Source organism: Castor canadensis, chromosome 18 (assembly GCF_047511655.1).
Source record: "Castor canadensis chromosome 18, mCasCan1.hap1v2, whole genome shotgun sequence".
In the NCBI taxonomy this organism is placed as follows: domain Eukaryota; kingdom Metazoa; phylum Chordata; class Mammalia; order Rodentia; family Castoridae; genus Castor; species Castor canadensis.
In genome coordinates this window covers 296,828-309,802 of record NC_133403.1, presented here as the reverse complement: position 1 = coordinate 309,802, position 12,975 = coordinate 296,828, and the positions used below count along the sequence as shown (strand labels likewise).

At 59.6% G+C, this 12,975-nt stretch overlaps 1 protein-coding gene across 1 annotated transcript; it reads right to left on the bottom strand.

Moving 5' to 3' along the window:
* Positions 1 to 1,539: 1,539 nt before the first annotated feature.
* Crybb2 (crystallin beta B2) lies at positions 1,540 to 8,795 on the bottom strand. The gene is made up of 5 exons (XM_020186886.2): positions 8,742 to 8,795; positions 6,627 to 6,745; positions 3,842 to 3,974; positions 2,876 to 3,018; positions 1,540 to 1,708 (listed from the first exon to the last, which is right to left on the bottom strand). The coding sequence occupies exons 1-5, from the start codon at positions 8,793 to 8,795 to the stop codon at positions 1,540 to 1,542; spliced, it is 618 nt and encodes a 205-aa protein (XP_020042475.1).
* Positions 8,796 to 12,975: the final 4,180 nt, after the last annotated feature.

The following is a 12,975-nucleotide window of genomic DNA, read 5'->3' as shown; positions in this document are numbered from 1 at the left end:
ACAGAAGCCACACCTGGCCTTCACTTCACCTGGCATGATCCCTGTGTGTGTCCACCTGTCCCCTTTCCACGAGGACACCCCATCTTGAGTTAGGGTCCCACTGTAATCCGGTACGACGCCTTCCCCAACCCAGCACCCAAGAACGATCGTGGCTTAGGGCTGAAGCATGGGAATTTTTAGGGGGCCGTCTCTCAACCCACAGCAGCCCCCACTTCTCTGTCCCCCGACTGCCCCAGGGGAAGGGGCTCTCCAACCTGGGAACAAAATAGGCCTCCATGAGTGGTGCGGGGAGTGAACGAAGACACGGAAGAGAGTAGCATTTTATCCAGCCAGGGGGTGGCCTGTGTCCCCCACAGGGTCCTGGATGGCCAAGTTGAGAGGTCATGGGTCCTTCAACAGGGGGGACCTAAGGCTGGGTGCCTGTAATCCCAGCTACATAGGAAATAGGATCGTGGTCCCAGTCCACCTGGGCGTAAAAGAGAGGCCCTGTTTGAAAAATAACTAAAGCAAAAAGAGCAGAGGGTGTGGCTCAAGCAGCAAGCACGGGGCCATGAGTTCAAACCCCAGTGCTGACGAAATAGAAATAAAAAGTAAGAAGGTGAGTCTAGGCGGTTAGGTCATCTTGTGGAGTGGACTGGTGTCACGTGAGGTCACAGCCAGTCCCTTATGGTGGACGCGGCTACGGGGACCCTGCAAACGGATGGGGACGGCTGATCTTGCCTCTGAAACTGTGAGCCACACAGTTATCGCTTCCTGATAACACTCCCGGCCTCGGGAACTCCGTTTTCCCACGTTACGGGCACAAAAGGACCAGGATACCCAGATATCCTAGAAGAAGACTAAGAACTTAGGGACCCCCGAGGCACCTTGCAAAGCACCAGTGACTGAGACTAGGGGCACGAATATGGAGATGAGCATATGGATGACAGAAAGAGAAAAATCAGCCAGAAGTGGACCCCTCGTGTGTGTGGAGACCGAGCCGGTCAATGGTGGAGGCGACACCGGCCCGCCCTGGGGGACACGGGCTCCCGCAGGCCTCATTTTTAGACAGCAGTTGTCCACAGTGAAAAGGAAAAGATTTAAAAATGGACCAGGTGCAGTGGCTCACGCCTGTAATCCCAGCTCCTCGGGAGGCTGAGATCAGGAGGATGGAGGCTGGAGGCCAGCTGGGCAAATCCTTCATGAGCCCCCATCTCCAAAATCACCAGAGCAAAGTGGACTGGACATGTGGCTCGTGGTAGAGCGCCTGCTTTGGAAGCGCGAAGCCTTGAGTTCAAATCCCAGTGCCACCAAAAAAATAAAAGGACCAGCCTCCTCCTCGGGCCTCAGCGAGGACTCGCTCACGGGGTGCATTTAGGGGCTGGGGTCCCCGAGAGGACCCGCTCAGGGGGTGCGTATGGGGTGTGAGTCAGGGCAAGGCAGAGGCCCAGGTGCGCTCTCTCTCCCCTCCCCTCCCCTCGCTCGGTGCATGGAGGACGCACGCGGTCTGCAGGTCACTTGAACACTTTATTTGGGGCGCGGGGTGCGGGGCGCGGGGCCCTAGCTGGAGGGGTGGAAGGCGCCGCGCTGGTGCCACTGCGCATCTCTGATGCGGCGCACAGACTGCACCTGGGGCTGCGGCGCCCCGAAGTCGCTGCTGTCCTTGTAGTCACCCTTCTCCAGCAGGAACTGCAGCCCGCGGTACCCAGGGAACTGGTACCCGACCCACCTGGGGGTGGTGGGAGAGAGAGAGACAGAGACAGGGAGAGGAAAAGAGAGAGAGACAGAGAGAGAACGAGAGAGAGCGAGCTTAGGCTGCTAGGAAAGGTGTGGCCCCCTCCTGGGTGGCCAGGACACCATTCCCGTGGCCTCCCACGCTGCACCCCGGCTTTCTCCCTTCACTTTTCCGGGCCTCTCTTCCCCCCCGTGACAATTTTGACGCAGAGCTGGGGGCGCTCAGAGCGGCTCCGTAGAGCGGAAGTGGTTTCCTAATGGCCTCTGTCCACCCAGCCCAGCCTGAGCCCAGCGGTGAGGCCGGAGGAGCGGGGATCCAGGACCCCACTGGCCATCACTAACGCGCCTGAGCGCGGTGACAGGGACCATCTTCTCCCCAGGAACATCCCTCACGCTGGCCAGTCTCTGTGGACACCTCCAGCTCGTGTCCACTCTCCTCTGCACCCAGCGCCATGACCTTCGGAGAGCAAGGACGTCCCCGAAAGGGCGCCTCAGCCCGCAGTTCCCAATGGGTCCTGAGACCTCAGCTTCCTGGAGGAAGGAGCTGAGATTTGAGTGACTTCTAGAGCGTCAGCTCGGCCAGGCCTCAGCGTGGGATTTCATGTGGAGTGGGCACGGCCCTTCCTGCACCACTCGGGAGCTTGACGAACCCCAGGAACCGGGCTGCGTGGCTGAGCTGCCTTTCTTGGGGAACCAGAACCCTAAATTTAGCAGCCCCGATTTCTGTGCCGCGGCCCCACCAGCCAGACTGGGAACCGTTTCCAGTCGGTTCCTACAACTGTCCCCTGGTGTCTGGGGGCAACTGGGGTCCAGGGCCCCCAAAGACACTGCGACCAGTCACGATGGCACACAGGACACGTGGTGTGGCTTAGGAACAGGGTCTGTGCTCGATCCCTACAGTGCCATCTCATCCCGTGGACACAGAGTGCCGACTGTATACACAGCTCTGTGGCCTCCATGTCCAGGTCCTGTGCGCAGCCGGTCCCCGGCGCAAGGCCACTGTGGTGGGACGTCCTGCCTCCCACCCCACTGCCTCAACTTACCCCACCGTCCCCCGCATTTGAGGCTCCTGGCAACTTCAACCCTGTTCTCAACAGGAAGACGGAGCTGGGCGGGGGACAGTGACAGGACGGGCGTGACACCCGTCTGGGGACGCACTCACGTGCCGCTCTGCACCCGCACGGACGACACCTTCTCCTGGTAGCCGTGCGCGTGGAAACTGGGCACGTCATCGTCAATGACCTCCATCTTCTTCCCCGTGAAGTTGGGGTTCTCGTAGAGCGTGATCTTGTGCTCCTGGCTGTCCTGTGGAGGGGGACAGCGGAGGCGAGGGTGGGGAGGGGCCCGGGGACTGACCCCGGCCCAGTACGTCTGTGGTGGACAGTCGCAGAGCCTGCTCTTTGGGGAAATGTCACTTCCCTCCGGCCTCAACTTCCCCTTTCCGGAACGGCAGCCATGATCCATCTGCGCCTCTGCATGGGGACACACAGGGCGTGTCGTGCCCCTAGTGGACACCTGGTTCTCCTCCATCCGTCTCCATACCCCGTCCCATCCTGCTGGTGCTAAGACAGTTTTTTTTGTTGTCGTTATCTCATTTCATCCTTTAAGCAACTTTTATGTCATATGGCAGATGAGAAAATGGAGGCTCAGAGAGCTTAAGTGACTTTCCCAAGGTCACACAGCTGGGAGAAGCAGAGCTGACCGAGGAACCCAGGTCCAGCCTTCCACCAAGCTTTGGGAGGCCCTGGTCCCGGCTGGGACCGGTTTTGTAACCGACAACAGTTCACACTCCAGTAAGAATCAGGGTCCGGGATATTCCGGAAGCTCACAGCGGCTGAGGGCTGAACAAGAGCTGAACCACGGTGTCCTCCACCCCATGCCCAGAATCGCTTTCAAGATTCATGGTGACCACAGCTGCACACATCCCTGGGGAGCTGCCAGGTGACATCCCTCAGGCCAACCCACTGGGGTCTCGGGATGGCCATTCCTGAGCCACCCCCCATCTTACAGGTGAGGAAACCGAGGCCCCACGGTGAGGAGGTTCCTCGCCAGTCAGGGGACAGTGAGAGCCACCAAGGCTCCGTCCCGGCAGGTGACAAATGGGAACGTTGGACGGTGGGGGGCTCACCACTTTGATGGGCCTCAGGGAGCTGAGGGTGTCCGTCCTGCGGCTGCTGGTCCACGAGTCCCAGCGGGGATACTCGCCTTTCTCGAACACGAACTGCTCCCCCTTGCAGTTGGCCTGCTCGTAGCCTACCCAGCTGCGGGGGACGGGGACAGGGACAAGTCAGAGTCCACCAAGCACCGTGGGCAGGGCCCTGGTCACACGACAGCAGGCCCCATCTGAACCCAAACACGGAGCCTCCAAGGGAAAGGTGACCCCGTTATCCAGAGCCAGGGCCATGCTGTCCTCAGCCACGCTGGACATGTCAGAAACAAGGACGTCCACGACAGCCTGGTCCCAAATGCCAGGACACACCCCCCGCACACAGGGCCACAGGACACTGTGGGATGGACAGTGACCCTCCAAACACAAAGAAAGCAGAGCGGTGGCCCCGGTGGGCAGCACAGTCAATGCCCACGGTGTGACCATCCAGCCTGGGACGCCCAGTGCCCACGGCCACCTCTGCACACGGGTGACAACCGCTCAGAACAAACCCCGGCCACTAATGACGGTCACCACGTCTGTGGCCCTCTGTCAGGAGGCGTGCGCTCCTGGCACAGCCACTGGGTGTCAAGCCACGTGCGCTTAGAACACGAGTCTGTCAAGAGCTGTCTGTCTGTCTGCCTGTCCCACAGTGCTGCTGTTCACAACAGCCAGTGACAGAGCCGGCCTGGTTCAATGAAGGAGCCACCGCCAGTGGTGACAGCGCCTGGCATCACAAGCACAGTGGACGCAAAGGCACCAGGCAAGATGGCCGATGTGGGTCCCGGTGCAAACCCCAGAGCTGGAGGCCATGGGGCCACTGAGAGCCACCAGCGCCAAGGGCCGCTCAGGGGCCTGTAAGGCCTGCTTTCTCTCCTGTCTGTCTCTCTCTCTCCCCTGTCTGTCTGTCTGTCTCTCTCTCCTGTGTGTCTCTCTCTCTCTCTGTGTCTCTCTCTCTCTCTTGTTTCTCTGTCTGTCTCTGTCTCCTGTCTGTCTCTCTCTGTCTGTCTGCTGTCTCTCCTGTCTGTCTCTCTCTATCTCTGTCTGTCTGTCTGTCTGCTATCTCTCCTGTCTGTCTCTGTCTGTCAGTTTCTCTCTCTCCTGTCTGTCTCTCTCTCTCTCCCCTGTCTGTCTGTCTCTCTCTCTCCTGTCTGACTCTCTCTCTCTCTCTCGTCTCTGTCTCTATCGCCTGTGTGTGTGTCTCTCTGTCTGTCTCTCTCTGTGTGTCTCTCTCTCTCTGTTTCTCTGTCTGTCTCTCTCTCCTGTCTGTCTGTCTGTCTCTCTCTGTCTGCTATCTCTCCTGTCTGTCTCTCCTTTCTGTCTGTCTCTCTCTCTCCTGTCTGTCTCTCTCTCAAGCTCTCTGATGGCCTTTCGCTCTATCGCCCCTTTACACACAGGAAATCTAGGCTCACACCGGAGCCGGCGGGTGAAGCTAGAGTGGATTTTTTTTTCTCTAAATTGTCTTAATTTCAAACAGATATTTTGAACAAAAAGTGATTATTCTCACTTGCAACCCCAGCGCTCAGGAGGCTGAGGCAGGAGGACCGTGAGTTCGAGGCCAGCCTGGGCTTCAAAGCGAGGCCCTGTCTCAAAAGAAAAAAACAACTAAAAAAGATAATTAATTAAAAACCCAAGATTTATATTTTACTAGCAGTGAGGCTGGGGCAGACGCTTGTCTGGCGTGTGCGAGGCCCTGGTTTTGGCCCCCAGCACCCGAAATCTCCCAAAAAACCCAACCAAACAAAAACTTTCTTAAACTCTGTTCAGTAAATTCTTCCATCGAAATAATTTTTTAAAGATAACCGAAAATTAGACCCGAGTCTGAAGTGGTCCAGACTTCAGCTACTGGGACCGGTTCTGGGGAGTGGCAGGGCCATTGCTTTCGCTGTGACCCCACATCTGCAGCCTCTGACATCTGACCTCTGTGCTCAGCAATGTCCCCAACAACCTAGAGGTGTGGTGGGGTCACCAGGACCTCACATTCCACACTACTGACCCGCTGGGGTCACCAGTCTTCCCCCATTCCTGAGGCACCTTACAGAGAGAGTGGCCAGGGAGGCCCCTGCTACCCCGTGGGTCTTATGCCCGAGACTCACGCAGGACTGGGCTACACGAGAAGGGGAGAGTGGACTCCACTGAGACAGAAGGAAAGCCAGGCCCCACTGGTGGCTAATGCCTGTAATCCCAGCTCCTTGGGAGGCTGAGATCAGGAGGATCAAGGTTCGAGGCCAGCCTGGGTATAAATAGTTCCCAAGATGCCATCTTCAAAATACCCAGAGCAAAATGGATGGGAGGTCTCAAGTGGTACAGCACCTGCTTTGCAAGTGCAAAGTCCTGAGTTCAAATCCCAGTGCCTCCAGAGAGAGAGACGGGGCAGGGGGACTTGGGAAGGGAGGAGTGGGAGCAGAGCTGGGACATCCAGACCTCCTGGGGCGTGTGACAATCCCAGGGTCAGCAAAACGTCCCTGTCCATTCTTCAAGGCGCAGCTGCGGCTTTCACCTGAGCCCTCTCCTCCCTCTCCGAGGACGTAGCTGCCCCCCCCTCCAGCAGGGGAAACGGAGGCTCGGTTTGGACACCCCACAGCCCAGAACTGGAGGATCCGGGATTTGAACTCAGTTCTATCCACCTCCAAAGCTTAGACCAGGTCCTCTGCGTGCGCTGCCAGACCCCAAATCTTGTAATCACACAGTCTTGGGGCTCAGAGGGGGCAGACCCCTCACCCCCCGAGTCCACAGCCCCTGCCCAGGCGAGGCCCCGGGTACGTACGGTCCAGCCTGCACCAGGATGGAGCCCGCCTTCTCCACGCCGGTGTCCTTCAGGTTGGGACACGGCCCGCTGAGCTCATGGGAGTGGCCCTGGAAGTTCTCCTGCTCGAAGATGACGATCTGTAACGGGGACAGGGCGTCAGGCCCGGCGTGGGGAAGGGGGGACACCGTGGAGCCCCTCGGAGTGTCCACACTGGGACCCTGAGCCTCGGATCCCATCTGTGGCCAAGAAACGGAACGGACCCCATGGGTGTCAGATGGGCTCAGGGTGCACGTGGGCCTATGTGGGAGACACGGCTGTGCTCTCTCTCTCGGTCTCTCTCTCTCTCTCTCTGCTTCTGTCTCTCTGTCTCTCTCCATGTCTCTGTCTCCATTTCTCGCTCTGTCTCTCTCTCTCTGTCTCTCTCTCTGTCTCTCTCGGTCTCTCTCTCTCTGCTTCTGTCTCTCTCTCTGCTTCTGTCTCTCTGTCTCTCTCCATGTCTCTGTCTCTCTCTCTGTCTCTCTCTCTGTCTCGCTCTCAGGTGCTCAGGATGGAACCCAGGAGCTCCCTGGGCCGAGCCACAGCCCCACCCTTCATAATTATGCTAATTTATGCAAAACCGCAGAGCCCGATTGGCTGTCCCCTGGCCTCCCTTCACCTGTGGAGCGACACGCACCTGTGCCGTTGCTGCAGGCCTCCACCTCAGGCCTTCGTTTCCCTAGCTGTCCCCGTGTCCCTCGCCTCACCTGGTCCTCGTCACCCAGGGAAGGGGTGCCGGGCAGGACCCCCGTCAGAGGAGCTGACGGTCTGCAAAGCAGAGGGGCTCGGCCAAGGTCCAGCTGGAGGCCAGCGTGAGCACTAGCTGAGTAGGCAATTCTCTCTCTCTCTCTCTCTCTCTCTCTCTCTCTCTCTCTGGCTCCCAGGCCTGGGATTAGCCAGATAAAGGGAGGGAATAACCCTGTCAAAGCAGCTCAGAGCCAAATCCCAGGGGCTCAGCTCTGTGTTTGTGGTCACTGACCCTCCAGAGACGGGCCAGGACCCAGGGGCTCCCAGGCCTCCTGTGTGGCTGTGCCACCCTAGGGGACACCAGGGGGAAGCTGGCTGCTCTGAGCCTCGCTCTCTGTCCTGTCCCTAAGCGGGAGGCCAGACCTGTTTTGCAGGGTTACTGAGAAGAACCCCGAATGGACGTTGCGGCTCGGTCATTCCCGCCTTGTCTGGGGGAGTGGCAGGGACGATGGCCGCAGCCCACGCAAACGAACGCGTCCTGACGTGGAAAAGGCACGTCCGAGGCTGAAGACCGCGTGGAGGACAAGAGCGAAGTACCTCCTGGTAACTCTCAGCTGATTACACGTGAAAGTGCTCGGCGTTGGGAGATACTGGGTTTCACAAATTGATAAGTGAAAATTAATTTCACCTGTTTATTCATTTATTTTTACTATTTTTAATGCTGCTACTGGGAAGTTTTACATTACACAGGTAATTTATTTAAGTCAGGTTTAGGCTCACATTCAGATGCTACAAACTAGGTCTTTTTCTGTTTCCAGCCCCAGGGCCTTTGCACCTGCTCTTCCTCCACCTGAATGCCCTCGCCAGCCCCCGGTTTTCACTGGCTGCCCCCTCCCTTGACCCAGACCTCAGGTCAAATGACCTCTCCTCAGAGGCACCCTCCCTGACCACCTGAGTTACACAACCACCCCCTCCGCGGTAAGGGACTCTCAGGGTCCTTTACCCTACTTGACGTTTCCTTGTAGGACTTCTCACTCCTTCAGGTCATGCATTGGTCTGTTTGCTTATTGTCTGTCTGTCCTCTAGAGAACAGGGCTCTCCCCAGGTGACAGAGGACTGAATGGAGGCCCAGAGCAGTCAGTCGACTGGCCTGGGTCACGCAGCAGGGTGGATCCAGACATCAGGCCCTAACTCCCATTCACAGACCCCATGTCCTACTAAGACTGAGGTCTGCTCCAGCCCCCAAAGCAGATGCTGGGGTCTTAGGGGGAGGCAGGGACCTTCAGGTCACCCCCAATGCAGGCGGGGGCAACCGAGTCCCAAACAGGGGAAGGGGATGGGGTGGCACAGGAAGAAGAAGCCGAGCCTACTTTGCAGAGGGGAGGCTGCGCCCCGCCATGCGGCACCCACCTTGGGGCTGAGGGTCTGTGGCTTGCCCGCCTGGGTGTGGTGGTCCGAGGCCATGGTGGATGGTGCCGTGCAGAGTGACCTGGAAGACATGGGTAAGACGTCACCTCAGCCACCCACGCCAGCCCCAACCCTGGTCCCAGGGTGTCCAGCTGCCTGGACTCCATCTTGGCTTGAGTTTGCGTGCAAGCCAGTGCCAGACGGAGGGAAAGGCGAGGTCCCCTGAAAACGTGGTGACAAGCTACAGCAGAAAGTGAGGTCTCGGGGGACCCCAGACCAATGATGCCACCTGTGCCACAGCCTGTCCTGCAGGAGGCTGATGTTTCTTAAGGAAAAGGAAACGGTGTGGGCCAAACCAAACCCACATGTGGATGCCTGGCTTGGGAACTCGGGACGCCCCTGTCCCCCACCTGCTCCTCTCCACCATTGGTCTCGTCCCCATCTGTGAGCTCCTGTGGCATGGAGTCCTGTCAGTCAAGAGGTGGGAGTGATGGCAGGAGCCCAGCCCTGGCGATGGGCAGTCAGGAGACCATTGGTCTGTACCAGGGGCTGCCACCCCAGGCTGCGTCACAGGGACCCCAGTCCTTTGGACATCACGCCTGGAATCCAGAAGCCACTTCGATGGGACAGGCTGGGACTGGACGTCCCCCAGAGAGAATGAAGTCACAGAACAGGGTGGGAACAAAACCTGCCAACTCTCTCCCTGGCACCCAGCCGTGACACCTGTCACTGATGACCTGGGAGGATCCAGTCATCACTGTTCTCAGGTAAATGGTGACGAGCTCACATGTCCACCTCAGGTGCTGCCACTGTGCCCAGCTTCCACCAAGCTTTAATGGCACCCAAATCACCTGGGAGCTCCTGAAAGCCACACTGTGCCCTGTCCACTGACGCTCCCACACTGTCCCCAGCTGTGGGTGCTGAGGGAGGCTGCTCAGCAGCCTAGAAATGACCAGTGGTCAATCGCTGGGGTCCAGACTCTGTTACGCTTTCCTTCCCAGGTGCCGCAGCACAGGGTTGTGACAAACTGTTAATATCAATGAAGAGCAGAGCCCAGGTGTCCACGTGCGCTGGTCACCTGCTTGACCGCTCACCTGTGGTCCCTAATGCCCACCGCACAGGGGTTTATGACCCCTACCCATTCAAGAGCAAGGGAAACCGAGGCCCAGAGCACTGAGTCTCTGCCCAAGGTCACCTTGTCGGAAAGCAGTGGCTCCTGAGCCAACCCAAGTCCCCCAGGGAGGAAGAGAAGACAACAGGCCAGGGAAGCAAGAGAGTCGCTCTTACCGGTACACCAGCCCCGCGAGTGCCCTGGCCTGGGCGGCAGGAGGTGGCCTTTATATCCTCCCCAGGAGTGCTGGTGCCAACACGGTGACCGCTGCGTGCCTGCGGAAAGCAGGGTGACAATGCTGGACTAAGCCCACGCCAAGCCTGGGTCAGCAAATGCCCACAGACATTGTGTCTCCACACAGCAATGTCATTCGCTTTCACATTTAGCCGCGCCAGGGCGGTCAGGCGGCCCGGCAAGGAGATGCCTGCTTTGCCTGTATCAGCCCTGCCGCTGCCAGGACGGGGGCGGGCAAGGTTCACGAGCCTGGTCATCAGACCCCGGAGCACGGCAGAGATGGACATCACGATGGCCCTGGGGAAAAGAAGTAAAGGAGGCTCATTTGCAGAAACTGGTATTCAACCGCCCGTCCACCAAACCATCCACCCTAACCCTACCCTAACCCTAACCCTAACCCCAACTCTAACCTACCCAAACAACCACCCACCCATCCATCCACCCACCCACCCACCCACCCACCCACCCACCCGTCCACCCACCCACCCACCCACCCGTCCGTCCACCCACCCACCCGTCCGTCCACCCACCCACCCGTCCGTCCACCCACCCACCCGTCCGTCCACCCACCCACCCGTCCACCCACCCAGCCACCCGTCCACCCGTCCACCCACCCACCCACCCGTCCACCCACCCACCCACCCGTCCACCCACCCATCCACCCGTCCACCCACCCACCCGTCCACCCACCCACCCACCCACCCGTCCACCCACCCATCCGTCCACCCACCCATCCACCCACCCGTCCACCCACCCATCCGTCCACCCACCCATCCACCCACCCGTCCACCCACCCGTCCGTCCACCCACCCATCCACCCACCCGTCCACCCACCCGTCCACCCACCCACCCATCCATCCACCCGCCCACCCACCCGTCCACCCACCCACCCACTCACCCACCCGTCCATCCACCCATCCACCCATCCACCCACCCATCCACCCATCCACCCACCCACCCACTCACCCACCCGTCCATCCACCCACCCACCCACCCACCCACCCACCCGTCCATCCACCCACCCACCCACCCACCCACCCGTCCATCCACCCACCCACCCACCCACCCACCCGTCCATCCACCCACCCACCCACCCACCCGTCCATCCACCCACCCACCCACCCACCCACCCACCCGTCCATCCACCCGCCCACCCACCCGTCCATCCACCCACCCACCCACCCGCCCACCCACCCGTCCATCCACCCACCCACCCACCCGCCCACCCACCCACCCGTCCACCCACCCACCCGTCCGTCCACCCACCCGCCCACCCACCCACCCACCCGTCCACCCACCCACCCACCCGTCCACCCACCCACCCGTCCGTCCACCCACCCACCCACCCGTCCATCCACCCACCCACCCACCCGTCCACCCACCCATCCACCCTCCCACCCATCCACCCACCCATCCACCCGCCCACCAGTCCATCCACCCATCCATCCATCCACCCATCCATCCATCCACCCGTCTGTCCACCCGCCCATCCACCCGTCCACCCAACCACATCTGGGACGCTGTGGTTGAGACAACTTGAACAGCTTGTCCCAGATCACACATCCAGGAAGCCGTGGAACCAGAACTTGAACTCAGATGAGTCTGACTCAAGGGAAGTTTTCTAATCTTTAAATTACAGTGCTTTCCACAAAACCCCAAGGACTGTGGTGCCGGCCCCTCTGTCCTCCAGGCCTCCCTTCCCGTGTCCCGCACCTCCCGCAGTGCTGGTGGGAAGAAGCCGAGCTCCCGCTGGCCGATAGGGAGAGAAAGCAGAGTGTGGGAGGTTGAATTTTCGCTCAATTTTCACAGGGAAGTAAACCAAGCCTGGGGGGGGGCGGGTACCCCCTCGCCAAAACCTCTGGCCAAGACGTGAGCTCAGAGCGGGGCCGAGGTGGCATTTCTCAACGCTCACTCTCTCGTTCGCCACTTGTTCATCTTCCCGTGTCTGCTCGGGACTTGGAGGGGATCAGGCCACACAGGGGTCCTGCCTGGAGCAACCCAGAGCCCATAGGTCTCTTTGCTTTTCTTTTTCTTTTGGCAATACTGGGGATTCAACTCAGTTCCACCACTTGAGCCCCACCCCCAGTCCTCTTGCTTTTAGTTTGCTTTTCAGATGGGGTCTCTCTCCTCAGACCTCAATCCTCCCGCTCCACTTCTTGAGTAGCTGGGATTACAGGCGTGCACCACCATACCCAGCCGGCCATAGGCTGGGGTTGATCCTTGCTCTGCCACCCCTAGCTGTGTGACCTCAGCAGTTGACCGGCCCTTTCTGAGACTCCCATGGGGCCACATGACAGAGCAGGACACGTGGAGAACTTGCAATTAGTTATTGTGAGCACCTAGAGCTGCCTGGACCTGAGAGTCCATCTGAACCCCACCACTAGAATCGGCCCCGAGAGAGGAGGGCAGGCTGACCCTCAGTGCACTGTCCCCACAAAGCCTCGCTGACCCCTGCTCCCCGGGAGCCTGTCATGAGCCACCGGGCTGAGGACCGGGACCAGGACCAGGCCCAGGCAGAGCCGGGCTCTGGACACAGCCCCGGATGTGCATCCTCGTCCCATGCCCAGAAGATGTGGCCCTTGGACAAGGCACGGTGGCTCTCTGGACAGACAAGAGACTGTCCAGCAAGGCTGTCGCCACCTGTCTGTGGACTGGAGAACGCTGAAAGGCAGGGGGCGTCGCGGATATTTCCTTGTTAACCCCATTTTCTGCTGACTCCCTGTCTCTGGCCACACAGCCCTGGCCAGGGCCACCGCCCAGCAAGCACTGAGTCACAAGCGTAAAACAGCCTCCTGTGACAGGGACGAAGGGGACAGAGTGAGGCTGTCACCCCACACGGGGAAGCCAAGTTGAGTCATGGTCCCCTAGCCCCCCATTCACCCTGAAGCAGGA